The sequence below is a fragment of the Rhinoraja longicauda genome, chromosome 44 (genome assembly GCF_053455715.1).
Source record: "Rhinoraja longicauda isolate Sanriku21f chromosome 44, sRhiLon1.1, whole genome shotgun sequence".
Taxonomy (NCBI): Eukaryota; Metazoa; Chordata; class Chondrichthyes; order Rajiformes; family Arhynchobatidae; genus Rhinoraja; species Rhinoraja longicauda.
The window spans coordinates 4877946-4892781 of NC_135996.1; the positions used below are offsets into that span (position 1 = coordinate 4877946).

Consider the following 14836-nt stretch of genomic DNA (forward strand, 5'->3'; position numbering starts at 1 on the left):
GAAACAGGCCCTTCGGCCCACCGGGTCCGTGCCGCCCAGCGATCCCCGCACACTAACACTATCCCACACACACTAGGGACAATGATTACATTTTACCCAGTCAATTAACCTACAAACCTGTACGTCTTTGGAGTGCACCCAGAGAGTTGTGAATGTGTGGGATTCTCTGCCACAGAGGGCAGTGGAGGCCGATTCACTGGATGGATTTAAGAGAGAGTTAGATAGAGCTCTAGGGGCTAGCGGAATCAAGGGATATGGGGAGAAGGCAGGCACGGGTTACTGATTGTGGACGATCAGCCGTGATCACAATGAATGGCGGTGCGTACAGGCTCGAAGGGCCGAATGGCCTCCTTCATGCACCTACTTTCTATGTTTCTAGAGCTCTCTCTAACTCTCTTTTAAATCCATCCAGTGAATCGGCCTCCACTGCCCTCTGTGGCAGAGAATCCCACACATTCACAACTCTCTGGGTGAAAAAGTTACTTCTCACCTCAGTTTTAAATGGCCTCCCCTTTATTCTTAGACTGTGTGTGTGCGGCCCCTGGTTCTGGACTCCCCCAACATTGGGAACATTTTTCCTGCATTTAGCTTGTCCAGTCCTTTTATAATTTTATACGTCTCTATAAGATCCCCCTCTCATCCTTCTAAACTCCCTCGTGTTACGTGTGCGGGGATCGCTGGTCGGCGAGGACTCGATGGGCTGAAGGGCCTGTTTCCGCGCTGTATCTCTAAACTAAACTCAATAAAATTCCAGTTGACCCGTGCATGTGACAATAGACAATAGGTGCAGGAGGAGGCCATTCGGCCCTTCGAGCCAGCACCGCCATTCAATGTGATCATGGCTGATCATTCTCAATCAGTACCCGGTTCCTGCCTTCTCCCCATACCCCCTGACTCCGCTATCCTTAAGAGCTCTATCTAGCTCTCTCTTGAATGCATTCAGAGAATTGGCCTCCACTGCCTTCTGAGGCAGAGAATTCCACAGATTCACAACTCTCTGACTGAAAAAGTTTTTCCTCATCTCAGTTCTAAATGGCCTAACCCTTATTCTTAAACTGTGTGGCCCCTGGTTCTGGACTCCCCCAACATTGGGAACATGTTTCCTGCCTCTAACGTGTCCAACCCCTTAATAATCTTATACGTTTCGATAAGATCCCCTCTCATCCTTCCTTACTCCAGTGTATACAAGCCTAGTCGCTCCAGTCTTTCAACATATGTGACAGTCCCGCCATTCCGGGAATTAACCTGGTGAACCTACGCTGCACGCCCTCAATAGCAAGAATGTCCTTCCTCAAATTTGGAGACCAAAACTGCACACAGTACTCCAGTAAACTAAACTGAGGTAAAGATAACTTAACTAAACTAAACTAACCAGAACTAAACTAAAGTGTACTTAACCAAAGTTAACTAAACTAAAGTGAACTAAAATTACCTAAACTAAACTAAAATATAGTGATCTAAACACAACTAATCTACACTAACCACAACGAAACTAAAGTGAACTTAACTAATCTAAACAGAAGGAAACTGAAGTGTACTTAACTAAAGCAAACTAAACTAATCTAACCTAAACTAAACACAACTAAACAAATCAAAAGTGAACTAACCTTAACTAAACTAACTTAAACTAAACACAACTAATATAAAGCAATGTAAACAAACTAAACGACCATCGACACAGAGTGCTGGAGTAACTCAGCAGGTCACGCAACATCTCTGGAATCTGGTTCTTCAGTCTATATATATATATACTACAAACACAAACAGATATATACGTGTGTGTACATATAGATGTGTACATATGTGTGTGTAAATATATATATATATATATATGTATATGTGTGTAGAAATATGTGTATTCATGTATGTATGTGCGTGTATGTATACGTGTGTACATATATATGTGTGTAGAAATATGTATATGTATGTGTGTATATACACGTGTGTGTGTACATATATATGTGTATAAGTATGTGTGTATATATATACACATGTGTGTGTATATGCATGTGTGTACATATATATGTGTATAAGTATGTGTGTATATATATACATGTGTGTGTATATGCATGTGTGTACATATATATACGTATAAGTGTGTGTATATATACATGTGTGTGTATATGCATGTGTGTACATATATATATGTGTAAGTATGTGGGTATAAATATGTACATATATGCGCATGTATACACATCTGTGCACACATATATATATATGTATACGTGGGTATAAATATATATATATATATGTATGTGTGTGTGTATACGCATGTGTGTACATATATATATGTATAAGTATGTGGGTATAAATATATACATATATGCGCGTGTATACGCATCTGTGTACATATATATATGTATACGTATGTGGGTATAAAAAAATATATGTGTGTGTGTGTGTGTGTATACGTGTGTGTGTGTGTACATATATATATGTATATGTATATGTATGTGTGTATAAGTATGTATGTATGTATATATATATATATATGTGTGTGTGTGTGTATATATATATGTATATGTATGTGTGTATAAGTATGTATGTATGTATGTATATATATATATGTATGTATAAGTATGTCTGTATGTATATATATATGTGTGTGTGTGTGTGTGTACATATATATATGTATATGTATGTGTATAAGTATGTATGTATGTATATATATATATATATGTGTGTGTGTGTGTGTATTCACGAGACTTATAATATAAGAAACATCAAACAAACAAATACAGTAATAATAACATCTGCAGTTCGTGACCTTGCCACAGTCGGCCATCTTGACTCACCATTGACGCTGAACGAGGGGAAGGTCCCAGGTTGGGCGAGCTGTAGCCTGAGCCCAAGGCCGCGATCAGGCTGCCGTGGCCCGCTGGCCCCAGGAGCCCGTGCAGGTCCCCGTGACTGCTGGGCAAGCTGGACGAGGGCCCCACCGCGTGGTTTCGTAGGATGTGGATGGCGTCGTCCAACCGGTCCAGGCGGTCCTCCATTCGGCTCTGCTGCAAGAACCAGCGAGAAGACAGATCAGCGCAGGAAGCTGTAAGGGGTAGGAGCAGAATCAGGCCATTCGGCCCATCCAGTCCACTCCACCATTTAATCATAGAAACATCGAAACATAGAAAATAGGTGCAGGAGTAGGCCATTTGGCCCTTCGAGCCTGTACGCACCGCCATTCAATATGATCATGGCTGATCATCCAACTCAGTATCCCGTACCTGCCTTCTCTCCGTACCCCCTGATTCCTTTAGCCACAAGGGCCACATCTAACTCCCTCTTAAATATAGCCAATGAACTGGCCTCAACTACCTTCTGCGGCAGAGAATTCCACAGATTCACCACTCTCTGTGTGAAAAAAACCACTCTCTGTGTATCAAAGTAACACAGAGATAAAGGAAACGGGCCATCGTTAGCTGTGGGCTAGGTGAAAATTAGTTACCGACAATGAGACTCAACAAGACGACTTTGAAGCTGGTAACGACTTGGGTGGGGGGAGGGATGGAGGGAGAGGGGAAAAAGCAAGGGTTACTTGAAGTTGGAGAAGTCAATGTTCGTACCGCTGGGGTGTAAGCTGCCCAAGCGAAATATGAGGTGCTGTTCCTCCAATTTGCGTTTGTCCTCACTCTGACAACGGACGGCTGACAATGCTATAATCTTAAAATGGCAGGTAGACGCAAAATGCCGGAGTAACTGGCATAAGAATAGCGGAGTCAGGGGGTAAGGGGAGAAGGCAGGAACGGGGTACTGATTGAGAATGATCAGCCGTGATCACATTGAATGGAGGTGCTGGCTCGAAGGGCGAATGGCCTCCTCCTGCACCTATTGTCTATTGTCTGGGCCTACAGTGTCTGGGCCTACAGCGTATAATAGCGCCCAGCAAGCTTCCACTATTAGCAACAGGATAGCGACTCCATCTAAAACCTCGCGCTGCCTCGGCAAGGCCAGCAGCATAATCCACGGACCAGTCTCACCCCCGGTCACTCCCTCTTCTCTAGCGGTTGCCAACTTCCTCACTCCCAAATAAGGGACAAAAGGTGACATCACCGCCCCGCGCCCTGCGTGACCTTGCCCAGCCAGCGGCCACGTGCTCCCGCTCCACCAATGGCGTCTGGGCCTACACTGTCCGGGTCTACAGTGTCTGGGCCTACACTGTCCAGGCCTACAGTGTCCGGGCTTACACTGTCCGGGCCTAGTGTCTGGGTCTACAGCATCCGGGCCTACAGTGTCTGGGCCTACACTGTCCGGGGCCTACACTGTCCGGGCCTACAGTGTCCGGGCCTACAGTATCCGGGCCTACAGTGTCGGGGCCTACAGCGTCCGCACCTACAGTGTCCGGGGCCTACACTGTCTGGGCCTACAGTGTCCGGGCCTACAGTGTCCGGGCCTACAGTGTCCGGGCCTAGAGTGTCCGGGCCTATAGTGTCCGGGCCTACAGTGTCCGGGCCTACAGCGTCCGGGCCTACAGCGTCCAGGCCTACACTGTCCGGGCCTACAGCGTCCGGGCTTACACTGTCCGGGCCTACAGCGTCCGGGCTTACACTGTCCAGGCCTACAGCGTCCGGGCTTACACTATCCGGGCCTACAGTGTCTGGGGTCTACAGCATTCGGGCCTACAGTGTCCGGGCCTACAGTGTCCGGGCCTAGAGTGTCCGGGCCTATAGTGTCCGGGCCTACAGTATCCGGGCCTATAGTGTCCGGGCCTACAGTGTCCGGGCCTACAGCGTCCAGGTCCACAGTGTCCGGGCCTACAGCGTCCAGGTCCACAGTGTCCGGGCCTACAGCGCCTCCCCGGGCCTAATATGGGACAAGGGCGGTCCCGTACGGGACAAACCAATTTAGCCCAAAATACGGGATGTCCCGGCTAATACGGGACAGTTGGCAACCCTACTCTTCTCCCCTCTCCCATCGGGGCAAGAGGTACAGAAGTGTGGGCAGATTCATGGGCAGTTTCTTCCCGGCTGTTATCAGGCAACTGAACCGTCCTCTCACCAACTAGAGAGGGGTCCTGAACTACCATCCACCTCATGGGAGACCCTCGGACTATCTTTAATCGGACTTTACCAAGCACTAAACGTTATTCCCTTATCGTGTACCTGTACACTGTGGACGGCTCGATTGTAATCAATAGCTGCTTGGTGTGGGCAGAGAAACTTAGGAACTAGGTGCAGGAGGAGGCCATTTTGCACTCAAAATGGGCCGCCAGCATCACCAGAGACCCACACTATCCTGGCCACACACTCATCTCACCCCTGCCATCGGGAAGAAGGTACAGGAGCCTGAAAACTCTAACGTCCAGGTCCAGGTTCCCCACTGCCATCAGGCTGTTAAACACTACAACCCCAAATAAGCTCAGAACTTCAATACACTATTATTATTATTGTTATTATTGCACTATTATTGTTTCTTTTTGTGTGCGTGTGCGTGTGTACATAGAAAATAGGTGCAGGAGGAGGCCATTTGGCCCTTCGAGCCAGCACGCACCGCCATTCATTGTGATCGTGGCTGATCTTCCACAATCAGTAACCCGTGCCTGCCTTCTCCCCTTGATTCCACTAGCCCCTAGAGCTCTATCCAACTCTCTCTTAAATCCATCCAGTGAATCGGCCTCCACTGCCCTCTGTGGCAGAGAATTCCACACATTCAATAGACAATAGACAATAGACAATAGGTGCAGGAGTAGGCCATTCAGCCCTTCGAGCCAGCACCGCCATTCAATGCGATCATGGCTGATCACTCTCAATCAGTACCCTGTTCCTGCCTTCTCCCCATACCCCCTCACTCCGCTATCCTTAAGAGCTCTATCCAGCTCTCTCTTGAAAGCATCCAACGAACTGGCCTCCACTGCCTTCTGAGGCGGAGAATTCCACACCTTCACCACTCTCTGACTGAAAAAGTTCTTCCTCATCTCCGTTCTAAATGGCCTGCCCCTTATTCTTAAACTGTGGCCCCTTGTTCTGGACTCCCCCAACATTGGGAACATGTTTCCTGCCTCTAATGTGTCCAATCCCCTAATTATCTTATATGTTTCAATAAGATCCCCCCTCATCCTTCTAAATTCCAGTGTATACAAGCCCAGTCGCTCCAGCCTTCCACCCAGACAACTCTCTGGGTGGAAAAAGTTTTTTCTCACCTCAGTTTTAAATGGCCTCCCCTTTATTGTGTGTGTGTGTATATATATATATATATATTGTGTGAACTTGTGATTTTTTTTCTCACAAAGTGCTGGAGTAACTCAGCAGGTCAGGCAGCATCTCAGGAGAGAAGGAATGGGTGACGTTTCGGGTCGAGACCCTTCTTCAGACTGATGTTTCTCTCTTCATATCATATCATATCATATATCTACAGCCGGAAACAGGCCTTTTCGGCCCACCAAGTCCGTGCCGCCCAGTGATCCCCGTACATTAACACTATCCTACACCCACTAGGGACAATTTTTACATTTACCCAGCCAATTAACCTACATGCCTGTACGTCTTTGGAGTGTGGGAGGAAACCGAAGATCTCGGAGAAAACCCACGCAGGTCACGGGGGAGAACGTACAAACTTGTCTATCATATTGTTCACAGTGCACTATGTTTACATATTCTGTTGTGTTGCTGCATGTACGAATTTCATTGTTCTATCTGGGACACACGACAATAAAACACTCCTGACTCTTGACTCTCTTGTTGTTGCCTCACAGCGCCGGAGACCCGGGTTCGATCCCGACCACGGGCGCTGTCTGCGCGGAATTTGCACGTTCTCCCCCGTGACGTGCGTGGGTTTCCTCCGAGATCTTCGGTTCCCCTCCCGCACTCCAAAGACAGGCAGGTTTGACAACAGACAATAGGTGCAGGAGGAGGCCATTCGGCCCTTCGAGCCTGTACGCACCGCCATTCAATGTGATCATGGCTGATCATTCTCAATCAGTACCCCGTTCCTGCCTTCTCCCCATAACCCCCCTGACTCCGCTATCCTTAAGAGCTCTATCTAGCTCTCTCGTGAATGCATTCAGAGAATTGTCCTCCACTGCCTTCTGAGACAGAGAATTCCACAGATTCACAACTCTCTGACTGAAAGAGTTTTTGCTCATCTCCGTACTAAATGGCCGACCCCTTATTCTTAAACTGTGTGGCCCCTGGTTCTGGACTCCCCCAACATCGGGAACATGTTTCCTGCCTCTAACGTGTCCAATCCCTTAATAATCTTATACGTTTCGATAAGATCTCCTCTCATCCTTCTAAATTCCAGTGTATACAAGCCTAGCCGCTCCAGTCTTTCAACATACGACAGTCCCGCCATTCCGGGAATTAACCTGGTGAATCTACGCTGCACGCCCTCAATAGCAAGAATATCCTTCCTCAAATTTGGAGACCAAAACTGCACACAGTTTTGCAGGTTAATTGTGCAGGAAGGAACTGCAGAAGCTGGTTTAAACCGAAGACATTAGACACAAAACGCCCTGGAGTAACTCAGCGGGACGGGCAGCATCTCTGGAGAGAAGGAATGGGCGACGTTTCGGGTCGAGACCCTTCTTCGGACTGAGAGTCGGGAGGGGGGGGGGGGGGGGGGGGGGGAAGAGAAAAACGAGAGATATGGACGGTAATGGCGAACAAAGTGACGGTGATGTTAGGAACAGGGGACGTACAATGAGATCTGGGGGTCCTGGTGCATCGGTCACTGAAAGGAAGCATGCAGGTACAGCAGGCAGTGAAGAAAGACAATGGCATGTTGGCCTTCATAACAAGAGGAGTTGAGTATAGGAGCAAAGAGGTCCTTCTACAGTTGTACCGGGCCCTGGTGAGACCGCACCTGGAGTACTGTGTGCAGTTGTACAGGGCCCTAGTGAGACCGCACCTGGAGTACTGTGTGCAGTTTTGGTCTCCAAATTTGAGGAAGGATATTCTTGCTATTGAGGACGTGCAGCGTAGGTTTACTAGGTCAATTCCCGGAATGGCGGGACTGACATACGTTGAAAGACTGGAACGACTAGGCTTGTATACACTGGAATTTAGAAGGATGAGAGGAGATCTTATCGAAACGTAAAAGATTATTAAGGGGTTGGACACGTTAGAGGCAGGAAACATGTTCCCAATGTTGGGGGAGTCCAGAACAAGGGGCCGCACACAGTTTAAGAATAAGGGGTCGGCCATTTAGAACGGAAATGAGGAAAAACTTTTTCAGTCAGTGTTGTGAATCTGTGGAATTCTCTGCCTCAGAAGGCAGTGGAGGCCAATTCTCTGAATGCATTCAAGAGAGAGCTAGATAGAGCTCTTAAGGATAGCGGAGTCAGGGGTATGGAGAGAAGGCAGGAACGGGGGTACTGATTGAGAGTGATCAGCCATGATCACGGTGAATGGCGGTGCTGGCTCGAAGGGCCGAATGGCCTCCTCCTGCACCTGTTGTCTGTTGTCTTGTTGTCTAAACGAAACAATCATACCACTGGGCTGTAAGCTGCCCAAGCGAAATATGAGATAAAATGTGGAAAATATGAATAATGCTATTAGAAAACACTTCTACCTCGCATACATCCATTAACACAGAGATCGCATCATGTAAATGTTCCTTTAGTTGCCGTTCAGCTGGGTTTTTCTAAAGGATGCAAAGAGTTGAGGAGATTATGTTAGCGAAATAATAACAAGCCATGCAAAGCAAATATAGCAAGCGAGGACAATCGAAAATGAGCGGGAATTGTACAGTTGGCTCAAAAGCCCGTAAGTCAAAGGAATCAGAACTCGGCCATTCGGCCCATCAAGTCTACTGCGCCATTCAATCATGGCTGAACCATCTCGCCCCGTCCCAAAACCCCACTCTCCTGCCTTCTCCCCATAACCCCCCGTACCAATCAAGAATCGGCCAATCTCCGCCTTCAAAATATACACTGGCTTGGGCCTGGTTGGGCGCACGGTGGCGTGGCAGTAGAGTTGCCGCCTTACAGCGAATGCAGCGCCGGAGACCCGGGTTCCATCCCGACTAATTGATTGAGAATGATCAGCCATGATCACATTGAATGGCGGTGCTGGCTCGAAGGGCCGAATGGCCTCCTCCTGCACCTATTGTCTATTGTCTATTGACTACGGGCGCTGTCTGTCTGTACGGAGTTTGCACGTTCTCCCCGTGACCTGCGTGGGCTTTCTCCGAGATCTTTTTCAGTCAGAGAGTTGTGAATCTGTGGAATTCCCTGCCTCAGAAGGCAGTGGAGGCCAATTCTATGAATGCATTCAAGAGAGAGCTGGATAGAGCTCTTAAGGATAGCGGAGTCAGGGGGTATGGGGAGAAGGCAGGAACGGGGTACTGATTGAGAATGATCAGCCATGATCACATTGAATGGCGGTGCGTACAGGCTCGAAGGGCCGAATGGCCTCCTCCTGCACCTATTGTCTATTATCTATTGTCTATCTCTGGTTTCCTCCCACACTCCAAAGACGTGCGGGTTTGTAGGTTAATTTGCTTTGGATAAATGTAAAAACTGTCCTGAGTAGAATATAGGATAGTTCTGGACTTGCCCAACATCGGGAACATGTTTCCTGCCTCTAACGTGTCCAATCCCTTAATAATCTTACACGTTTCAATAAGATCCCCTCTCATCCTTCTAAACTCCAGCGTATACAAGCCCAGTCGCTCCAGTCTTTCAACGTACGACAGTCCCCGCCATTCCGGGAATTAACCTGGTGAACCTACGCTGCACGCCCTCAATAGCAAGAATGTCCTTCCTCAAATTAGGAGACCAAAACTGCACACAGTACTCCAGGTGCGGTCTCACTAGGGCCCTGTACAACTGCAGAAGGACCTCTTTGCTCCTATACTCAACTCCTCTTGTTATGAAGGCCAACATTCCATTGGCTTTCTTCACTGCCTGCTGTACCTGCATGCTTCCTTTCAGTGACTGATGCACTAGGACACCCAGATCTCGTTGTACGTCCCCTTTTCCTAACTTGACACCATTCAGATAATACTCTGCCTTCCTATTCTTACCACCAAAGTGGATAACCTCACACTTATCCACATTAAACTGCATCTGCCATGCATCCGCCCACTCACACAACCTGTCCAAGTCACCTTGCAACCTCATAGCATCTTCCTCACAGTTCACACTGCCACCCAGCTTTGTATCATCTGCAAATTTGCTAATGGTACTTTTAATCCCTTCATCCAAGTCATTGATGTATATTGTAAATAGCTGCGGTCCCAGCACCGAGCCTTGCGGTACCCCACTAGTTACTGCCTGCCATTCTGAAAGGGACCCATTTATCCCCACTCTTTGCGATCCATTCTTTCAACATGCGACAGTCCCGCCATCCCGGGGATTAACCTGGTGAACCTACGCTGCACTGCCTCAATAGCAAGGATGTCCTTCCTCAAATTTGGAGAGCAAATCTGCACACAGTACTCCAGGTGCGGTCTCACCAGGGCCCTGTACAACTGCAGTAGGACCTCCTTGCTCCTATACTCGACTCCTCTTGTTATGAAGGCCAACGTGCCATTGGCTTTCTTCACTGCCTGCTGTACCTGCACGCTTACGTTCAGAGACCGATGTACAAGGACACCTCAATGTCCACCTTAAGCTTCATTCTGTTCCTTTGACTTACGAGACAGACAGCAAGCACAGTCATTGTAACGGCCATCCGACCGCCGATCATCTTACGTGCGACTTATGTCAAACTTACCAGCGAGTTCAGGGTATTCTCGTAATTAGGAGATGCAGTTGCCTGACCCCCAGGTCTGGACCACTGACCAGAACCTACGGAGACACGACAATTAGCATTCATAGCAAGAGGATTAGCATTCATAGCAAGAGGGTTTGAGTATAGGAGCAGGGAAGTTCTGCTGCAGTTGTACAGGGCCTTGGTGAGGACCGCACCTGGAGTATTGGTCTCCTAATCTGAGGAAAGACATTCTTGCCACAGAGGGAGTGCAGAGAAGGTTCACCAGATTGATCCCTGGGATGGCAGGACTTTCATATGAAGAAAGACTGGATAGACTCGGCTTGTACTCGCTGGAATTTAGAAGACTGAGGAGGGTCTTAAGGGGTTGGAGAGGCTAGATGCAGGAAGATTGTTCCCGATATGTTGGGGAAGTCCAGAACAAGGGGTCACACAGTTTAAGGATAAGGGGGAAGTCTTTTAGGACCGAGATGAGAAAGTTTTTTTTCACACAGAGAGTGGTGAATCTGTGGAATTCTCTGCCACAGAAGGTAGTTGAGGCCAGTTCATTGACTATATTTAAGAGGGAGTTAGATGTGGCCCTTGTGGCTAAAGGGATCACGGGGTATGGAGAGAAGGCAGGTACGGGATACTGAGTTGGATGATCAGCCATGATCACATTGAATGGCGGTGCGTACAGGCTCGAAGGGCCGAATGGCCTCCTCCTGCACCTATTTTCTATGTTTCTAAAACAATATTTCATAACATACAATCATGAGAGGAATAGATCGGGTAGAGTCATAGGTATTTATTCACAAAATGCTGGAGTAACTCAGCAGGTCAGGCAGCATCTCAGGAGAGAAGGAATGGGTGACGTTTCGGGTCGAGACCCTTCTTCAGACTGGGTAGAGTCATAGAGCGACACAGTGTGGAAACAGGCCCTTCGGCCCAACTCGCCCACACCGACCAACAATGTCCCAGCTACACTAGTCCCACCTTGCCCATATCCCTCCAAACCCGTCCTATCCATGTACCTGTCTAACTGTTTCCTAAATGTTGGGATAGTCCCAGCCTCAACTACCTCCTCCGGCAGCTCGTTCCATACACCCACCACCCTCTGTGTGAAAAAGTTACCCCTCAGATTCCTATTAAATCTTTTCCCCTTCACCTTGAACTAGGGGTTGCCAACTTCCTCACTCCCAAATAAGGGACAAGGTGACGTCACCGCCCCGCGCCCAGCCAGCGGCCACGTGCTCCCGCTCTACCAATGGCGGCCGCCCGGGCCGGGAAGCGGGTTGCCAAGCAACCTCCGATAGACGAACACATTCGGCCACGCTCCCCGAACTCCGTTAGCCTACACTGTCCGGGCCTACACTGTCCGGGCCTACAGTGTCTGGGCCTACAGCTTCCGGGCCTACAGTGTCTGGAATTTAGAAGGATGAGAGGAGATCTTATCGAAACGTATAAGATTATTAAGGGGTTGGACACGTTAGAGGCAGGAAACATGTTCCCAATGTTGGGGGAGTCCAGAACCAGGGGCCACACACAGTTTAAGAATAAGGGGTCGGCCATTTAGAACGGAGATGAGGAAAAACTTTTTCAGTCAGAGAGTTGTGAATCTGTGTAATTCTCTGCCTCAGAAGGCAGTGGAGGCCAATTCTCTGAATGCATTCAAGAGAGAGTTAGATAGAGCTCTTAAGGATAGCGGAGTCAGGGGGTATGGGGAGAAGGCAGGAACGGGGTACTGATTGAGAATGATCAGCCATGATCACATTGAATGGCGTTGCTGGCTCGAAGGGCCGAATGGCCTACTCCTGCACCTATTGTCTATTGTCTGGGCCTACAGTGTCTGGGCCTACAGCGTCTGGGCCTACAGTGTCCGGGCCTACAGCGTCCGGGCCTACAGTGCCAGGCCTATAACGCCCTCCGGGCCTAATACGGGACAAAGGTGGTCCTGTATGAGACAAACCAATTTAGCCCAACATACAGGATGTCCCGGCTAATACGGGACAGTTGGCAACCCTATCTTGAACCTATGTCCTCTGGTCCTCGATTCCCCCACTCTGGGCAAGAGACTGTGCGTCTACCCGATTTATTCCTCTCATGAGTCTCTTGACCTGAGGACATGGGTTCAAGGTGAAGGGGAAAAGATTTAATAGGAACCTGAGGGGTAACTTTTCCACACAGAGGGTGGTGGGTGTATGGAACGAGCTGCCGGAGGAGGTAGTTGAGGCTGGGACTGTCGCAACGTTTAAGAAACAGTTGGACAGGTACATGAATAGGACGGGTTTGGATGGATATGGACCAAAGCTGGGACATGTTGGCCGGCGTGCAGAGTTTGTACGTTCTCCCCGTGACCTGCGTGGGTTTTCTCCGAGATCTTCGGTTTCCTCCCACACTCCAAAGACGTGCAGGTTTGTAGGTTAAATGGCTGGGCAAATGTAAAAATCGTCCCTAGTGAGTGTGTGGGATAGTGTTAGTGTGCGGGGATCGCTGGTCGGCGCGGACCCGGTGGGCCGAAGGGCCTGTTTCCGCGCTGTATCTCTAAACTAAACTAATAAACGAATCCACTACAGTTAATCTGAAAGGTCACCTCTCCATGTTCTCCAGAGATGCTGCCTGACCTGCTGAGTTACTCCAGCACTCTGTGTCTTTTTGTTGTTGTTGTTGTTGTTGTTGTGAACCAGCATCTGCAGTTCCTTTTGTCCCAACTGTTTATGTCACCCTCACCAATCGTGGATATGAGCCAGAAATGTCCAGTTTCCAATTTTGAATGAATAACTTTTATAGAAGCCGTGTTACTGCCTTACTCTTAGACAACAGACAATTGCTATTGAGGGGCGTGCAGCGTAGGTTCACCAGGTTAATTCCCGGAATGGCGGGACTGTCGTACGTTGAAAGACTGGAGCGACTAGGCTTGTATACACTGGAATTTAGAAGGATGAGAGGGGATCTTATCGAAACGTATAAGATTATTAAGGGGTTGGACACGTTAGAGGCAGGAAACATGTTCCCAATGTTGGGGGAGTCCAGAACCAGGGGCCACACAGTTTAAGAATAAGGGGTCGGCCATTTAGAACGGAGATGAGGAAAAACTTTTTCAGTTGTGAATCTGTGGAATTCTCTGCCTCAGAGGGCAGTGGAGGCCAATTCTCTGAATGCATTCAAGAGAGAGCTAGATAGAGCTCTTAAGGATAGCGGAGTACTGATTGAGAATGATCAGCCATGATCACATTGAATGGCGGTGCTGGCTCGAAGGGCCGAATGGCCTCCTCCTGCACTTATTGTCTATTGACATGTTGGGCCGGTGTGGGCAAGTTGGGCCGAAGGGCCTGTTTCCACGCCGTGTCACTCTATGACTCTAAGTGGGGCTCCCCCATAAATGGAGCTGGGCGGGCACGGTGGCGCGGCGGTAGAGTTGCCGCCTTACAGCGAATGCAGCGCCGGAGACCCGGGTTCCATCCCGACCGTGGGCGCCGTCTGTACGGAGTTTGTACGTTCTCTCCCCGTGACCTGCGTGGGTTTTCTCCGGGTGCTCCGGTTTCCTCCCACACTCCAAAGACGTGCGGGTTTGTAGGTTAATTGGCTCGGTGTGCGTGTAAAAATTGTCCCTAGTGTGTGTGTAGGATAGTGTTAGTGTGCGGGGATCGCTGGGCGGCGCGGACCCGGTGGGCCGAAGGGCCTGTTTCCGCGCTGTATCTCCAAACTAAATTAAACTAAACATCTCCATTAAACTTTCCCCCTCTCGCCTAATATCTAGGTCTGGACTAGGACTTCAGTCTGGGGAAGGGTCTCAACCGGAAACTTCACCCATTCCTTCTCTCCAGAGATGCTGCCTGTCCCGCTGAGTTACTCCAGCACTTTGTGTCTTATCTTCGGTGTAAACCGGCATCTGCAGTTCCCTGCCACACACCCCTTCCTTCCCTCTCCCTGAGTTTGGGCCTTCATGAACCACCAGATGAACCAGAAGCAGAGGGAAGATCTGTTTTAATGTTTGAAGTGATAGGAGAAGAATTAGGCCATTCGGCCCATCAAGTCTACTCTGCCATGGCTGATCTATCTCTCCTCTCTCTCTCTCTCTCTCTCTCTCTCTCTCTCTCTCTCTCTCTCTCTCTCTCTCTCTCTCTCTCTCTCTCTCTCTCTCTCTCTCTCTCTCTCTCTCTCCATCAACCTTTCCTGCGGTTGCCAACTACCTCGCCCCCAAATAAGGG

The 14836-nt window shown here is 48.9% G+C and overlaps 1 protein-coding gene across 1 annotated transcript in view; it reads right to left on the bottom strand.

Moving 5' to 3' along the window:
- Positions 1-12752, bottom strand: part of LOC144612340 (transcription factor 12-like) — a 36444-nt gene extending 23692 nt beyond the window's left edge. Inside the window, exons 1-4 of the mRNA XM_078431916.1 lie at positions 12713-12752; positions 10650-10723; positions 8503-8574; positions 2796-3005 (exon numbers count right to left, since the gene is read on the bottom strand). Coding sequence (XP_078288042.1) covers positions 2796-3005; positions 8503-8574; positions 10650-10723; positions 12713-12752 — 396 coding nt within the window. The remainder of the gene's footprint in view (positions 1-2795; positions 3006-8502; positions 8575-10649; positions 10724-12712) is intronic.
- Positions 12753-14836: the final 2084 nt, after the last annotated feature.